Source organism: Zingiber officinale, chromosome 8B, assembly GCF_018446385.1.
Source record: "Zingiber officinale cultivar Zhangliang chromosome 8B, Zo_v1.1, whole genome shotgun sequence".
NCBI lineage: Eukaryota > Viridiplantae > Streptophyta > Magnoliopsida > Zingiberales > Zingiberaceae > Zingiber > Zingiber officinale.
The window spans coordinates 20058191-20075364 of NC_056001.1; the positions used below are offsets into that span (position 1 = coordinate 20058191).

Here is a 17174-nt window from a genome sequence, read left to right on the forward strand (position 1 = left end):
CACCACCTTAAGTTCTTTCCGATGCATCCACCCATTCACCACCTCCAAATCAATGCCACTTTATTCACCCCATAATTCTCTTTGTTGCTTCATTTTCCATCTTCGCACCATGCCACTATAGTAGCACCTTGTCAATCAAACAACAACATTGTCTCATTGCACTACTAACCACTTCCCTCTGCAAAACATCCCCCAATGAATCCCACTGTTCATCATCCTCGCCAAAAAAAGAATGGAGCTCCCTTGAATGCTAAGACCCAACCCATTTTATCATCGTCCGCCCTTTTAATCATTCGTCAATCACTCATCCAGCATCACCATTCCTCTATTAGAATCTTGGGGCCATAATTGTAATTATAAATGTCTAATGTCATCAATTAAATAAGTCATAAATTAATGTAGTCAAATTTAGAATTAGAGATTGATCTAAGAGCTTCATTGTGATAAATATAATAGTGTGGATATCACATGTGTAATTTCTGATTTGTCGAGGGACCAAATTAGAAATAAGCAATCTTAGGTCATTATAAATATAGGTTATGGTCCCAATTTGCAATACGACAACCATGTTTTGTATCCGCAAAACTCTCTGGCTATTAAGAAAATCTGCAAATTAAAGATCATGGCCCAAAATCGAGTGCAAACTATAGATTCTGGCACGTTTCCACAATACTGATTAGTATATTTGTGATTTCTTAAAAATTGAATAGAGATTAGGGTTTTGTGTTTAAATTTCTCAACCCATTTATTTATCAATTGGTATCAGAGCAATCTATTTTCAATACTTACGAAGTTATTCTATTTTGGTTGTCATATGCCTATTATTTTGTTTTTCTCGTTCATCGTCGGAATCGGAAAAATTCGATTTTTTGGGATAGGGTTGCCTGCCAAAATATGGAAATCAGTCGATTTTTGGCAGCATACAGTGACCCACGTCAAGGTGACCATGAGGAGACGAGTGGCTGCAGGAAACTGCCGTAGAATGGCCAAAACTAGTGGCTACCAGAAACCGCTACAAAAGGGCTAAAAAAAAAAAATCAGCCTCTTTCGGCGGATTGGAGGCTGGCGACGTCACAACGTTGGTCGTTTCCTTGTGGATTGCCGTCAGTTGGCGGTGGTTTGGCCAGAAGGAGCGGCGGTGACAGCGGATCGAAAGGCTATCATTGGTTGGTAGTGGCTTCTTCCCCTTACACGTTGCGTCGTTTTATGAAGGAGATGAACAGTTACGTCGAAACAATTTCAAAAGTTAGGTGGTTTTGGAAATTTTGATAATTCAAACAAAAAAAACTGACGCAATGTTTAGGGGAAAGCATAGAACAAAAAGCCATGTTTGGTTATCAATTTCATTTTTTTGAATTTTGGCATTTTTCAAAAAATGACATAATTGCCCTTATAAAGTCCCCATTAATAACAATCCATTAATTTTAATTATTTGGGTAAAATAATTTAATTAAATTATTTTCTAATATTAATTTTAATTTTAATTTTTATTGAATTGTATGGGTTATATTAATATCTATTATTTTAAATTAAATTAAATTTGAATTATATGTCACCAAATTGACATCTATTATTTGAATTTAATTTTATTTGAAATATTGAGATATTATTGAGGTATTAATTAAGGTGTAAATGGGTATGTTTATGAGTATTAGTTGGCTCAAAGGAAGATTTATACTTAACAAAATTATGCATTTATTTGTGATAATAAATATGCAACAATTATAAGATTTTATTTGTTATTTTTCATGGATATAATAAATCGATCCAAAGATAGGTTTATTATTTATCATGCATTATTGTTAGTGTTTGATTATTAAAATAAGAGTACCACTTGCAAATAATATTTTTATCCAAAGACTTGATATTGTTGTTGCACTAGGTATCTTTAGATAAGATTTACCATTTATTTTAATTTATTCGAAATGAGCATGTTATTAATGTTATTATTCTTGTGTTCTCTTTTCTGTAAATATTGCTACTATTTCTGCTAACTTAAGTTCAGTGTCAATCCGTTATGGTACTAATTTTAAGGATTGGAAGGAGAACATTCTTATTGTTCTTGGCTGCATGGATCTAGATCTTATGATTAGGACTGAGCAACCTACTCCTACAGATTCTAGCTCCTCTGAACAGATGAATAAATATGAAAAGTGGGATCGCTCTAACTATATGAGTCTTATAATCATCAAGAACGGCATACTTGAGGCTTTTAGGGGTGCGGTGTCTGATAGTGTAACCAAAGCTAAGGAATATCTCGATGTGATTAAGAAGCACTTTCCCAAAGGCAATAAGGCGGAAACAAGAACAATTCTGAAGAGCTTGATTTCTATAAAGTATAAAGGCACGGGAAATGTTCAGGAATATATCATGGAAATGCCCCATCTTGCATCAAAATTGAAGGCACTTAACCTTGAATTATCGGATAGCATGCTTGTGCATTTAGTGGTTCTTTCTCTTCTAAACCACTTCAGTCAATTCCAGATCAATTATAATTGTCAAAGGGAGAAATGGACTCTTAATGAACTCATTTCATTTCATACTGTGTTCAAGAGGAAAAGAGGTTGAAGCAAAACAAGGCTGAAAGTGCCTATTTAGCAAAGACACCTAAAGATAGGGCAAGAAAAGAACGAATGAGGCTACTAAAGGTCCTTATGTGAAGAAACAAAAGGTACATTTTTCAATTTGGTTTGTTCTGAAGTAAATTTAGATTCAGTACCTAGAAACACTTGGTGATTGAACTCCAGTACTACCCGAAAGCCAAGTGATGCTGAAAGATGCATTAATGTAGGTGATGGCAAGTGGGTCGAAGTGAAAGCCATAGGGCATTTTAAATTGTTGTTAAGCACTAGTTATTATTTAGACTTAATAGATACTTTTGTTGTACCGTCCTTTAGATGGAATTTGGTTTCTGTTTCTAATTTGGACAAATTAAGTAATTGTTGTTCGTTTAGAAAAGATCAGTTCAGTTTTTGGAACTGGTTCACTTATAATGTATGACAATCTATATATGCTTGATCTAAATGTTTCTTATATTAAAACTCTAAATGTGGAATCACGTGGTACTAAGCGTAAATTTAATACTAAAAACTCAAGTGCATTATAGTACAAACGTCTAGGACACATGTCTAAAAATAGAGTTGAACGACTTGTATCAGATGGAATTTTACACTCTATTGATTTTACAAACCTAAATATTTCATTAAGGGGGCCAAAAGAAAGAAAGATGGTGCATATAGAGCTACAAAAGTATTGAAATTGATACATACAGATTTTGTGGACCATTTCCAACACCTTTTTGGAATCGTCAACAATATTGTGTATCATTCATTTATGATTATTCTAAATATGCATGTCTGTTTCTTATATACGAAAAGGCTCAAACATGGGATGTTTTCAAATCATTTAAGGTTGAAGTCGAGAATCAACTCGATAAAAGAATTAATTGTCTATGTAATTGTCATGAATACAATAGTGTGGATACCACATGTGCAATTTTTGACTTGTTGAGGGGCCAATATAGGTTATGGTCCCAGTTTGCAGTACGACGATTATGTTTTGTATCCACAAAACTCTCTAGCTATTAAGAAAATCTGTAAATTGAAGATCATGGCCCAAAATCAACTACAAACTATGGATTTTGGTACGCTTCCGCAATACTGATTATTATATTGGTGATTTCTTAAGAATTAAATAGAGTTTAGGGTTTTGCGTTGGGAATTCTCAACCCATTTATTCATCATCCTCCGCTACCACCCATCAATTGCATCTCCACCACCAAACTCCACCCAATCGGTCATTCCAAGTGTTGCAACCTCGCCTTCTTCTAACTGTCACCTTCTGCACGAGAAGCGCATAAGCACTCTACAAATCCTCCAATTCTACTGCCACCAATATGCCTCATCTTGGAATCATCTTCTCCAACATGAGAGTCATTACCTCTCACTCCATGTCGACTCAATAACACTTGGCCAATTTCTCACTTTTCATCACCTTCTCGAACAATTAAAAAAAAAAAAAAGTAGCCAGATTGAGTTGCACCACCTCATCTCTACACCGCCCTACACCATAACCTCTCTCTGTCCTTGGCCTTCTGCACTAACGCAACAACACCAATTGTTGAGGCTAGGGAGGAATTGTGCATCTCCTCAACCAACTTTCTTATACTCTAAAGAAGGCATCGTCACATCTTGCCTTTGTCACTGGCCACCTCTATTGTCATTACCATTGAGTTGAAACCCTCCGATGGAGAGATCAAAATTGCAATCAAGAGGACCACGACAAGAAGAGATGAAATCCTTATTGTCAACAAAAGAAGAAAAAAAAAGTAAGAGGAATTTAAGAGATGAATCAAAGCTTTGGGAGTTGTACAAGGCTAAATGTTGTCTACCTGTAAGGTAAAATAGCAGTGTTATGGGCCTATATATAATTGTGTAAACTATCTGGATGTATCTATAATATTTCATAGCCATTAATGTCATATACAGATAAATAGATAGATAGTGGGGAGCTATCTAGGGCATCTTGTGTGTGTGTGCACGCGCGTAATATTGGCTCTTTTCCTCTTCGCACAAGGTTCTTCATCACCATATTGTTTGTGCCATGTTCACCTAACATGATGTGAACCTCCCGTAGTTGCACATCCCTTAAACTGAATGTCTCGCCTCTTGCCGATTGCAATGAGGTCATTCATTTGGCATTCTCTCAATTGTGCAACACCCCTGCACCTTTTCATCCCGACGAAGACAAAGCTAGCACAAAGATCCATTAAGTGCTCCCATACACATTTGCATTTATAGAAAGGCATCATTGTTATACTCCCCTAAGTTAAATTGAGCTTTTGTTTCAGCTATAGAAACATATATTAGTCCACCTTTTATCCATTTGGTCTACTACCATGTGTGCTTCAGTTGGGCTACTTCGTATACCTAATTTATTGTCTACACCATCTACCACACCAAAACAATTGACACCAAAAGCTCAAGCATAATGTGTAGGACCGATGAGGCCGGCTAGAGAGGGGGGGTGTGAATAGTCTGCAATAGAATTTTAGCACTTCTCTTGCTACTTACTTAGCAAGGACACGACACAGGTTAATTAAAAACAATAAAAAGCATGAATTAAAGAAGATGTAGAGATTTACTTGGTTTGCAACCAGGGAGGTTGCTAATCCAAGACAATGAAAGCTCCAATAAAAGATGTCCTTAGAAGCAGGCGGAGTAATCTCTTAGAGACGTTGAAAGCACAGACTTAAAAAAGAATAACAAAATGAAAAGAGCAAGTGTTGTACAGAACTTCGAGGACCAAGGTTCTATTTATAGTCTACTGGCCGAAATTAGTCGTTGGCTGACGTGGCAACTCCGGGCACCTGGACCTGCTCCGGGCGCCTGGACTTGGTCGCTTCAATCCACTCTGCAATGGCTTCTTTCTAATAGATCTTTGCTTCCCAGGCGCCTGGACCTGGTCCAAGCACCTAGAGTCGACTGGTGTGGACTCCAGTGTTGGTCCTCGCTGCAACGGCTCGCTGGACCTGCTCCGGGCGCCTGGACTTGGTCGCTTCAATCCACTCTGCAACGGCTTCTTTCCAATAGATCTTTGCTTCCCAGACGCCTGGACCTGGTCCAAGCACCTAGAGTCGACTGGTGTGGACTCCAGTGTTGGTCCTCGCTGCAACGGCTCGCTGATCTGGCCAAGACATCCTGAGCGCCTGGACCTGGTCCATCCGGGCGCATGGACCTAATCCGTCCGGGTGCCTGGACCTGGTCCGTCCGGGCGCCTAGACCTGGCCCAGGCGCCTGGACAAAGTCAACTCGGCAATTGATTTGTCTGGTCACTTAGGTGATTCTCCGGCCTTCTAGAGTTGAGTTCATCCGAACCCAACTCCGGCCTTCTTCTCGAGCAATCTTCCTCCCGGCTTCTCGTCCCTTAGAAGTGTCGCGCGTGTCCTCGTCTGCCGGTGTACTCTTCCGTAGCTCCTCGTCTCTCGGATGCACCGAGCTCATCGACTCGCTTCCCATGTCATCATTCTCGCTAACTACATCTTCCACTCGACTTCTTGTATTCCTAAGTCCCTGCACACTTAGACACAAGAGATCAAACCGCATAGCCTAATTTAACTCGGTTAATCATGTCAAAACTCATCCAGGGTACTTACATAATGGGCCTAAAGCAAGCAACTATCATCTGAACCTATTACAGTTCATCCTCAAAAACTCTTTTGCCTCACCACAATGCTCCAAGTCTACCAACTAAAACCCTATTTCCCATTACTAATCTTATTCATCCTTATCAACAATGTAATTTTCCATTCATGCTTTGATTTCAGTTCCAAACTATTGTAAGTAAAATGAAAGCGGTGCACTCCAAAGCATATAGAACTAGTCACTCTTTCTTCATGTAAGCTTCCTATTTAATACAAGTTTCATAGGGTCAAAGTTCAATTGATGGCAAAAAGGCACAGAGGGATATATGGTGTTGATTTTATGAATACAAGCCTCTTAATGTGCTGCCCCGAGCACCAAAAGTAATAATGGAAATACTGGGATTTGAGCTTCGGACAAGCATCATGGAGGAGAAAAGGCATTTATATGAGAGTTTATAGGAAAAATATGACAATAACTTCAACAAAGAAACGAAAATGAAGCACGCAATCTCCTGCTCCATAAAAAGATCGCATTGCTGAAATGACCATGGTCTTGGAAATGGAAGCTTGTGAGGAGGCATTTGATACAGCAATACCATAAGGATGTGCTTTTGTGAGACTTCAACAATGTCTCTCTTGAGCTGGGTTACTGACCTTACAAAAAGAGATTCATCGATTCAGGAAAAAGCAATGGTTGAAATGGCAATCAAGTCAAACAACTCAAACCTCAAAATTAGGATGTTGGATAATCCATAATTGTGACATTGAATCTGCCATATTGTTTTTAAGCAAAATACGTAAACAGAAGAATGGCAAAGGTTAATGTACCATCCTTAGAGTTGCAATCTGGAGATGAATTTAGATGGTTTTTATTCCTTTAATACTATTTCCATTTACTTCTAAAAATAAAATTATAGCAATTGAATTTTTATTGCATTAGACCTACCGTTATTTGGCATACTTCAACATGTGTTAGAGCATGCCGAAATAAATTTAGATGTGTTTCTAATTTAATTTACTTTTACTTAGATTTTTTATTTTCTTTTACTTTTAATTTATCAATTAGATAGTCGCATTGAAAATGAGTTTCCTCTTTTTTTACTTCAATACGTGTCGATATGAATAGATATAAATTTAAATATTACTGTTCCAAGACTTAGCTTGTTTAGTTTTGAAAAATAGTAATATAATAATTAAATAATCAATTGAATTAAGTATAAAATTATAGCAATTAGATAATGAATTGAATTAGAGTTTTGAAAAATCAAGATATAAAAAATAACAAACATTGACATGAGTCACCGGGTGTTGAGTCTCAACAGAGTATGATTCTAAGAACATAGGATAAGATTACCCATGTCAATGAGTAGTGGATTTTGATAATTTACTAGACTGGTAGATTCCGATCATGTCAATTGCCACAACATGAGTTTTCAAACCATGAAATTGGTAACCTATTAATCAGATTTATGAATTGAATTTGTATGTTGTATTGTCCAGACAAATTAAGTTGGATATGCATTCAATCCAGTTTTACACATTCCTATTAAATTTTAAACATGATGAAAATTGCTCAAAACTAGAAAGGATTCAAAGATGTAAACTAATAACAAAATTTACTAAAAGAAGCAGAAACCTGTGATAGTGCCTCCTGTTCAGATGATGGCATTTTCTTGAGAACTAGCTGCGCAGCATCCTTTAACTGAACAAGCGAATGAGTTTATGTTCATATCATGCCATCCAGGGGAGCAAAAGGAGTAGTCACGATATAAAAGAGCATTAACAGTTACCTGGAGTGCCTTCACACAATCCCAAAGAGGAGGAAGGTCACTTAAAATGCTCTTCAACAATATCTCAGGAGGCTTCGCATGCTTAAAAAGAGAGTGCTTCAACAATTTTTCTGCAGTTGGTCTCTTTGTTTGATCTTTCACCAAACACATTGCTATCATCTCTTTAAAGGACTGAGTACAACTGATTATTGTTTGTTAGAAGATTTGCCAAAATACAATGTAAAACTATTCCATCAAAAATTCACAGGTATCCATTATCAAAAGGGACCTTTAATACCTTTGAGAACTTTTTATCCCGATCATAATCAAGTCCTGGAGGTGCGTTTTGGAGAGTCATCAAGAGAACCTACAGCATGCAGGTATGTATAGATCAGAAATGTATGTAATAAATTAATACTATAATTCCAGCTTAAACAAGTAATTTAGAGGCACTTGAACATATTAACTATCACAAAAGACTTCCAGATTGTACTGAGTTGTCCATAATTCTGAGTATATTTAAACAGTAATGTACAAGAAACATAGAAATCCATATAAATACTAAATAAACCACTACTATCTCACAAACACGTTAATCCATTATGCTGTACAATAAAAACCACATAGAATGTTCAAAGTTATGATGGATTCATCATGACATTGAAGTTCATGCAAAGAGTTGAGATTTATCCTCATGGTAAAAGATGTTTGAAGGGGTGGAGACTAATTTAGTTTAACATTGATAGCTAATTAGAAGGGGAAACCCTGTCACATTAGCGCCCTAACAATGATAACATACCTACAAAATGCAGAGGTGTAAATTGGCTTCACTACCATATACTGGAGCTCAATTCAACCCAAAATAACCAACCAAATCGGTGAGAGAAACTCCCTCATATAACCACTCAAAGGATCACCTGCTTTGGTGCTCATGATGGAAGCAAAGTTTACTTTGTCCTCCAATCCAACCCAAAATCACTAGCACCAATGGGAGGGGCACTCCAATATATGACCGCCCAAAGGATCATCTGACTCAGTGTTCACCACAGACAAGCAAAATTTAGTTTGCTATAACATTTTATGGCCTGCCAACCCATGTTTTAATGTCATGTACCAATGAGATTCTAAACTAGAATAATTGAGATTTTCTCCCGGTCATATTTTTCACATTTGTGGTTAGTTAAGTTGTCCATAAGACAACTAAGTATCATATCAAGTTGTCCAAGGTTATACAAACTCCCATTGTTCCCTAAATGTTATATTCTCAATTAGCTTCATAGCTATCATTATCAATCAAAATTATAGATTAGCAAGTCACAACCAGAATAATATGACAACCAAGATTAAAAATCTTGAGCCATGCTGAACTTTCAATCTCTGACCAAAATGACAATTTTAATAACATATAATGTCGTGCTGATTGAAGGGGAGTCTTGGCGCAACGGTAAAGTTGTTGCTTTGTGACCAAAAAAGTCACGGGTTCGAATCCTGGAAACAGCCTCTTGCAAAAAGCAGGGTAAGGCTGCGTACAATCGATCATTCCCCGGGCCCCCGCATAGCGGGAGCTTCGTGCACCAGGCAGCCCTTTTTTTTTATAATGTCGTGCTGATACGGTTTCAACCATTTTTAATTGAATTATTAATGATAGCGTCATTAATTTTACTTAGAATAATATTAAATTGTGACTTTAGTTACCTATTTATTTGTAATTAATTAGATTGTTAATGCATGTTTATTCTTTTATTTATGGTTGCTTATTAATTTGGTAGCATTAGTACTCAACCTTAAAATGTTTGTACTCGATTAAGTTTTAATATTTAGCTTTAATGACTTGTGAACTATATACATACTTCTTTCATTCTATATGATTATACAACTTTTGCACATAGAATGTTGGAATGAGCAATGAAAAAAATGAGACATTCTGTACTCTATAAATAGGGGCATGTTTTACTTTCAGATTCTACAACATTAGAGTAATTCCAGATTTGAAGGCCCAAAAGACCTTCATTATTGAGGATGTTAATTAACAATGTTTTTAATTTTTTCTAAGTAATTTTCTAACATTTCAGTAAAAACTTAAGTTCATAGTCACTACAAATTGTAAAATGAAGGTACATTTTTATGGGTTCATGTGATTGTGTTTGAAATTTATTTATAAGCATTTGATAACAATTTTGATAGTTAAACATTACTTTGTTTGCTAAAACCTAAACAAACTTTTGGAATTTATTTAGTCAGTTAAGGACTCAACCAAATATTTATATAAGATAATTAAGTTTCGTGGTATTTAATTTAGTGCTAATTTTTGGAAAGTCATTTATATTTCCCCTTTCTCTCTATGTACTCTCATTAAACCTCCCCCCCCCCCCCCCCCCCCGGCACTTCTCTTCCTCTACCTAGCGCGCCACCATTTGCATGATGCCTAAGTGTCATTCACTAGCAACCACCAATCCCCTTCTCCTCTCTACATAGCCCTTCTCTCTCCCAACTTGTCTCTATATTTCCACCACACATCGTCGTCATTCAAGATGAGTTGCAAAGTGAGGTCATGAAGCTCCATGTCGGTATCAAAGATGTCTCACATGTCGATCGACAGATGAAATGTTATTCATGACAACTAGCATGGCTTGGCACTTTAGTCTATGGTGTCAACATAGTTAACCACAAATGGATCGAGTAATAAATTGAAACTGACCTTAATCAAAATTCACATATTAGCTGAAACTATGGTTAATATAGTTGACCATGGACTGATTGACAATGCACCTTTCCCAAATGAACAGTTCATATGGCATATATAGTGATCAAGCAAAAGTAAAAAATACATATAATTCCACTTATTCAGTGAGCATGTAATAATAAGCAACAGCAACAAATAGGAATAAGCATACAACAAGGTATCATCAGGGACTAATTAGACCTTCATCGGAGGGTATTTTGAAAATGGAGCATGGCCATGTGCCAATTCTAGTGCAGTTATTCCAAATGACCAAATGTCAGCTCTGCAGAAAGAAAAGGTACCAGTCATATAGCAGAAACCAAATCAAAACAGTTACAAGAAAAATCCAGTTTTGTATTTTACCTATATCCACTACTTCTAGTTTGATTCAAGAATCATCTTTCCATCTTTCATGGGAAATCATAAAATCTTATGTTTAGTTATCTTCATTCATTGAATTACGTGGCTTGAAATTCTAGGTAAAAGATTAAAAAAACACCAAGACGTGAGTTGTAACTTTTCAGACTGAGTATTGAATATTATTAGTATATCCCATAGAACAATCATTCACTATTATTATATTAGGCCTTGTTGTCGCATCAAGATGGTGCTTCTTCTAAGTGAATTGTATATCAATACTTGCTTATGCTATTATTGCCCCCGGGCATAGCGCAGTGGCGCATGACATCTCGGACGTAATGATCAGGGGTCGATTCTCAAGAACTTACGACCTAGGGTTTACTCCACCATGCGCCTAATACCTGTGTACCTGCATTTATCTCCCTCCATATCTGTGGGGTTGACACTAGAGGGTCATTAAGATAGCGGATATACCTTTTTTTGTTTATGTTGTTATTGGTCTTAGTGATTTGTTTGAAGAATTCTAATAAAAATTTAAGTTTATAATTAATTTTTTGATAATTTTGTATGGAGAGAGCCCTTGAAATCTTGTGTAATCATTGTGTGTCCTATATACTTATTGTATAAGGTTGTGTGAGCGTTGAGCTATGAGCAAGCAGCAACTAAAAAAAGTTAATATAGCAATATAAAAATACTTAAATGTATGTGTGGGGTTAAAGGAAAGCATAATATTATATATATATATATATATATCCAAAAGCAGGTATAGCTCTATTTGATGATAAAATGAAAAAAAAAAAAAAAAAGATTAATATAGCTAGGACATAATCATAAATTTTATAGTTAAAAGTCTTGAATCAATTAGAATGGAAGATATAAAGGGTAGAGAGATTAAAAAAAAAACATTAGTCGTATAACAAAAAAAATAATTGAATATTACTTTGGTCGAAAATCAAAAATAAGTCAAAGCTATTTGCCCTTACCTCGATAGAAAATGTCTAAGGATGAATATCTTACATGGCCTAACTTTGAGGGAATTTTTTAAGAAATTTAAGATTAGGATTGTCATGGTTAGGGTTGATTTTGTGATTATGGATGATTACCTATTCAAGGATCCATGCTTGTGCATTCTAAAGATATCACGTAGAACTTTCTCGTTTGGGGATTACACAAGTGCTCTTGTTGGGCACTTTAGGAAAGATAACAATATTGTCTCTGCACCCAATTTTACAATTCTGTGTGAGACCGTTTACTTTGTGTTCTACAGTTCTACCTCAAATAGTTTGGTCTAGTTCAAGCATGTCTGCAATTGTTATTGTTAAATGCTCAAGTTGTCCTCAACCAATAAATTATACCTTCAATAGTACAACTTAAGAAGCATAATTCTTGTCATTTAATTTCTCTGTAGGGATAGTCATAGGGCCTAAGAGGCTCAAGGAAGAAGCGGATGCAAAAGACGTTGAAATGTTTAGGATCCTATTTTTTAGGAAGGCAGCTTTGAGGAGTAGAAATTAAACCCTATGATAACCATATGACAAAGGCATAGGATTCAATTGGAATATGCTATCAATTGGGGCTGCTGAAGAAGATCCATAAAATTGGCTCACTACAGGAAGCCAAAACATTGTAGGAAGAAGAATTGGAAGACTGAAGTTTGTTGATAGCACATAGACATTATTAATCCCCAAAATGAGCATCGGCGAGTCAAGAACCATGCAGCAGAACATAATAACAATTAACCTGGAATTCCAGTAGCACAGTAGAATATCAAGATTGGATTTATTAGAAGTTGAAGAGGCATGAAAGGAGTAGATGAAAGAAAGGGTACCATGGACAAGCAGGTATGCTGCTCAATGGAAGCTATGAAAATGAAAAATCTTTGGCATCAAAGACAACAGCAAAGGGTGAAGTGCATACCATGCAAGAAAAAAAAAGGAGAAGCTTAGACCAATGAAAAGCTCCAACATGTAGGTGGAATAAAGGCCAGTGATGATGAAGAAACTCATCTAGATCAAAAGAATCCCTTAATGTGCAGAGAATTGAAGATTCACAGACAAGCCAAACAAACACCACCTCATTCTCACGCAACTCAATAAAGTCAGAGTAGAAGCACTAAGTTCAAAGATTACTTGAGGAAAGCTCAATGACTCAATAAGTCATGCGGATGCAATTGAGCATGAGATTCAAAATCGAGTAGGAGGAGAGTAGATACTCTATACTATGTTATTTTTTAATTTTTTTAAGTGTTAGGGTGAACTTTCCTGTAGATCTTATGTCACCCCATTGTAACTTTGCACATACATCTCTGTGTTTTTCCCTACATATAAGTAAGCCCCTAACTATTACAAATAGGTACAAAACGTGCAGTCTGTAAATGTTTGGTTACCGGATATATTACTTACTTAAAATCATACCCACTTCCAGGCTGTAACACCTCTGGAGCCATCCTACACAAAAGAATCTCATCAAAAATTTTGCCAGCATCTAACCATTAATCAAAAAACAATTACTAACATTAAATATATGTAATAAATTTAAATTTGATTTCTCACCAGCATGGTGTTCCAACAAAAGTATTTCTTGAACGTTGTCTGTCACATTTATCAAACATGCAGGCTGAAACACCAAAGTCTCCCAGTTTCACCACGCCAGAACTATCAAGGAGGATATTCCCAGCCTGTAGCCAAATCCACTTTTTCAGAAAGGAAAAGGTCTCATGTATAATTTCTAAAAAGAATCCAGCATAAAGGCAACCTTGACATCACGATGTATATGCCCATGTCGATGAAGGTACTCTAAAGCCTTTAGTGTTTCTTTAAGTATTGAGCATATGACAGGTTCTTCAAATCCATCTGGATATGCAATCTTCATCAGATGCAAGCACGAGCCTCCAGCCATAAATGGCATAACAACCCAAAGGTATTGCTCAACAACAAATGAACAATATGCTCTTATTACATTTGGATGGTCTATTAAGCTCATTGTTTGGGCTTCCCTTCGTATGTCATCCTAGATAAAGTAGCTTATCAGAATTTCCATTACAACAACACAAAGAAGCATAACAGAATTTTCATGAACATTTCCTAATATAATACAATAATCCTCCTCAAATTCAGTATGACAAAGTAAAAAAACATTTTGGAGAAAAAAAAATAGATAGTTCAGAATCTGTACCATAGAAATCTACAATGATGGTAGCATATGATGTATTAAATGGAGTGGCTTGTTATAAAGAAAGTAACCATCTTCTATACCCAGAAGAACAGTGCCCTTTTCATCTCTTTCTCTAACACCATATATATGGTAACTAAAAATCACCATGGCGGATGGAATAATGTGAATGCTAGTTGATTGTGCCAACTGTAGAATCTACTTCAAACTTAGGAATAAATAAAGGATCATGCTAGTAGTTTGCTTAGAAAAAAAATTTGAATTGTGTACATAACATTCAGTAGCATATATTCTGTTTGTCCTAAGGGAAAGAGATTAATCAAATGTAAAAAAAAAAAAAAAACAGAACTAAGATAAATGTATTAGAGGGGATAAAAAAGGTATGCATTAGAACTGTTATTTAGAAATAAATATATAAACCAAATATATAGTAGCATCTTCTCATACAGAAAAAAGTGTGATTCATAGAACACGCAGTTGTTCACTATGAAATAATGCAACAGCACCTTAGGATAGCCAAAAATCTATTTAAACATGATTTGCCTAGCACTTATGCTCTTACAGCTTATAGACTTGTTGGGTAAAGATACACTAGAGATAGTGACATAATTCAGGTTTCACTGGACCCATATTTAAAATTTATGATATGGAGATGGTGATTATCTGAATTCACAAATGAGCAATTCAATGCATGATAGTCCTCATAAGATCTTCATTGGAGGAGAACACACCCGCCGCCGCCGCCCGCCCCCACTCCACCCCCAACCCCCACCTTCTTTCTCTCACTCACTCTCTCAATTTGGGAATTCTAAATTGCAACTTCAAATATTCTCCCTCAAATTTTTATGAGGCGTGCTAATATCAACATTGCCCACGCCAACTAAGATGCATGCTTCAAGAATACCATCATATTATTAATTGTAGCAATTAACAACTGAGCAAAAGAATTGATTTCCCCAATTCTTACAATTTAGGGAAAGTTTATGACCTAATTTTGCTATTTAAGATTTGGTTAGTCAAATAATGATCAAAGAAGCTAAATCCAAGGACCACACAGCAGAGGATTGAATAAAGAGAATATTACAATAAATAGAGGGTAGGTTAAATATAGCTTGATGGTAGAAAAAAATGGACAGCAATGTAGGTATCGATAACCAAACAGAATTAACCTAGAAGCATTATCAATGCCTATTACTCCATTATGTCCTCCTAGTTTAGTATAGATGCCTCTGGCACCATCCTACTTAGCACCTAGTATTTGCTACAAGTAAATTGTTTAAATTCGGAGAGTTATTCATCCAAGAAGAATAAAGTACTTATGACATGGTAGGCAAGGAGAAGAGGAAACCATAATTATAGTGATTCAAATCATGTAATATGCATCCTAAACACCACCTGGTTGCTGGAAACAAAATAATTACAGATGTTAAGGATATTTGCTCTAGAACATAAGATAGTTGCAAATGATAAATAGTAGAGGTCCATCCAGCAAAATTAACTTCCAAACAGAAACAAACATAAAAATTTTAAATTTACAATCGCAAGTTGACTAGATTCAACCGAATTCAGTGCAGCAGGCCCTAAACATGTTTCCTACAGTATATGGTCCGTAGCAAACTAAGAAAGCAAAAGCATCGTCAAAACAAGTCATGAACATGGGAATTCGTTACTACTTCACTAATTATCTTCAAATATCCAAATACCAGCTCTCTATTCAACCCTTAAATTCCATAGGAACAGTCTAAGAAGCGAAAGTTGCACTGTTTAGAAAGTGTACAGCCCTCGTACAATACCATCTAGGAAATCAAGAATGAACGTTGGCGAGCAAAAAAGTTACAAAATTTCAATAACATCTCAGATTTCCAAAAGCGACCTTCCCGATTGCCTCGATCCAATCTTCTCATGAGGGCCAATTGCTGGTCCGAAACCTCGGCGAGAAACAAAAGTTGAACCTGGTAAAGAAAGAGAGGTGCTAACTCACGAGGTTACTGTTGCATCGATCGAGATCCAGGCGCTTGACAGCGACGAACTCGTTGGAGGGGAGGTAAATCGCCCGGTAGACAGTCGCACTGGCCCCGTACCCGACTTCCTCAAGCAGTTTGTAGTCGTTTGGCGATGCCGAGTAGCTCCGCTTCACGCTTCCGTTCCTCCCCATCCTCCCCCGATCGCCCACCGACGCCCGCTTCGCACCCCGTTGACTGCCGTTTTCAAAAGAAGAAGCCGCACCAACACCGAAGGACGCGGACAAGAAGACGAAGCAGGGAAGCCGTCCGATCGAGAACTGAGGAGGCAATGGTCGGCGGGTTGTCGTCCGTACGAGCCGCAGGACGGCGGAAAGCAATCCCAAAAGAGGGCAGTCACGCAATAGCAGCTGGAAGGTTTGCGGGTCGGGTTTCGTCGGCTCATAACATACTCCGCTCTTCGTGCTCTCTAAGCGTTCACCCCGCGAAATCTACCAGGTTCAGCTTGGGAGGATCTCCACGATCCGAAGCGGGTAAGATATGAGTGTGATCGTGTGGGGGAAATGGACCCAGGCCATTTGACCTGCCGCCTGCCATTATTGATGTTGGACCCGCTTGGCAGTCTCGGGTCTAGGAATACTAACGCTATGCGGGTACGACTTACGAGTAGGGTACAAGAGTGCGGATGACTGTTGCCGATGAAGGTTCTATCAAATTTTATTTATCTTGACGGTTCTCGCCAATTGCTGAGCTATTGACAAGTAATCTTAATAGATGAGAATTCTTGTGACAAAAGGTGAAATCGCTTGCTCCCAGCGCCTCTGTCGTATCCGACTCAAGGCCATCACGAGGGAGGTAAATCATAGCATCCTGAGTGAGCATGTGACAGGTGGGGTGAGAAAAGAATTCTTGACTCTTATGTACCGAGCTATTTGTAGGTTAATTATTAAGGTCTCATATTCAATTTTGTTGTTGGTGGTTTGATAGTTTAATTGTACGGAGAGCTACATTCTATCCTCCCGCAGGGATATCAATAAGATTCTGATCCC

General features: G+C 37.1%; 1 protein-coding gene across 2 annotated transcripts in view; it reads right to left on the minus strand.

Annotated features, from left to right (window-relative positions):
• The window catches only part of LOC122014800 (STE20/SPS1-related proline-alanine-rich protein kinase-like), a 29191-nt gene extending 12669 nt beyond the window's left edge, over positions 1-16522 (minus strand). For both annotated transcript variants that reach the window (XM_042571233.1, XM_042571232.1), the window contains exons 1-8: positions 16146-16522; positions 13748-14002; positions 13546-13670; positions 13396-13440; positions 10835-10916; positions 8210-8278; positions 7933-8103; positions 7779-7844 (exon numbers count right to left, since the gene is read on the minus strand). In XM_042571233.1, the coding sequence (XP_042427167.1) occupies positions 7779-7844; positions 7933-8103; positions 8210-8278; positions 10835-10916; positions 13396-13440; positions 13546-13670; positions 13748-14002; positions 16146-16319 (987 nt within the window). In that variant the 5' untranslated portion in view covers positions 16320-16522. The remainder of the gene's footprint in view (positions 1-7778; positions 7845-7932; positions 8104-8209; positions 8279-10834; positions 10917-13395; positions 13441-13545; positions 13671-13747; positions 14003-16145) is intronic.
• Positions 16523-17174: the final 652 nt, after the last annotated feature.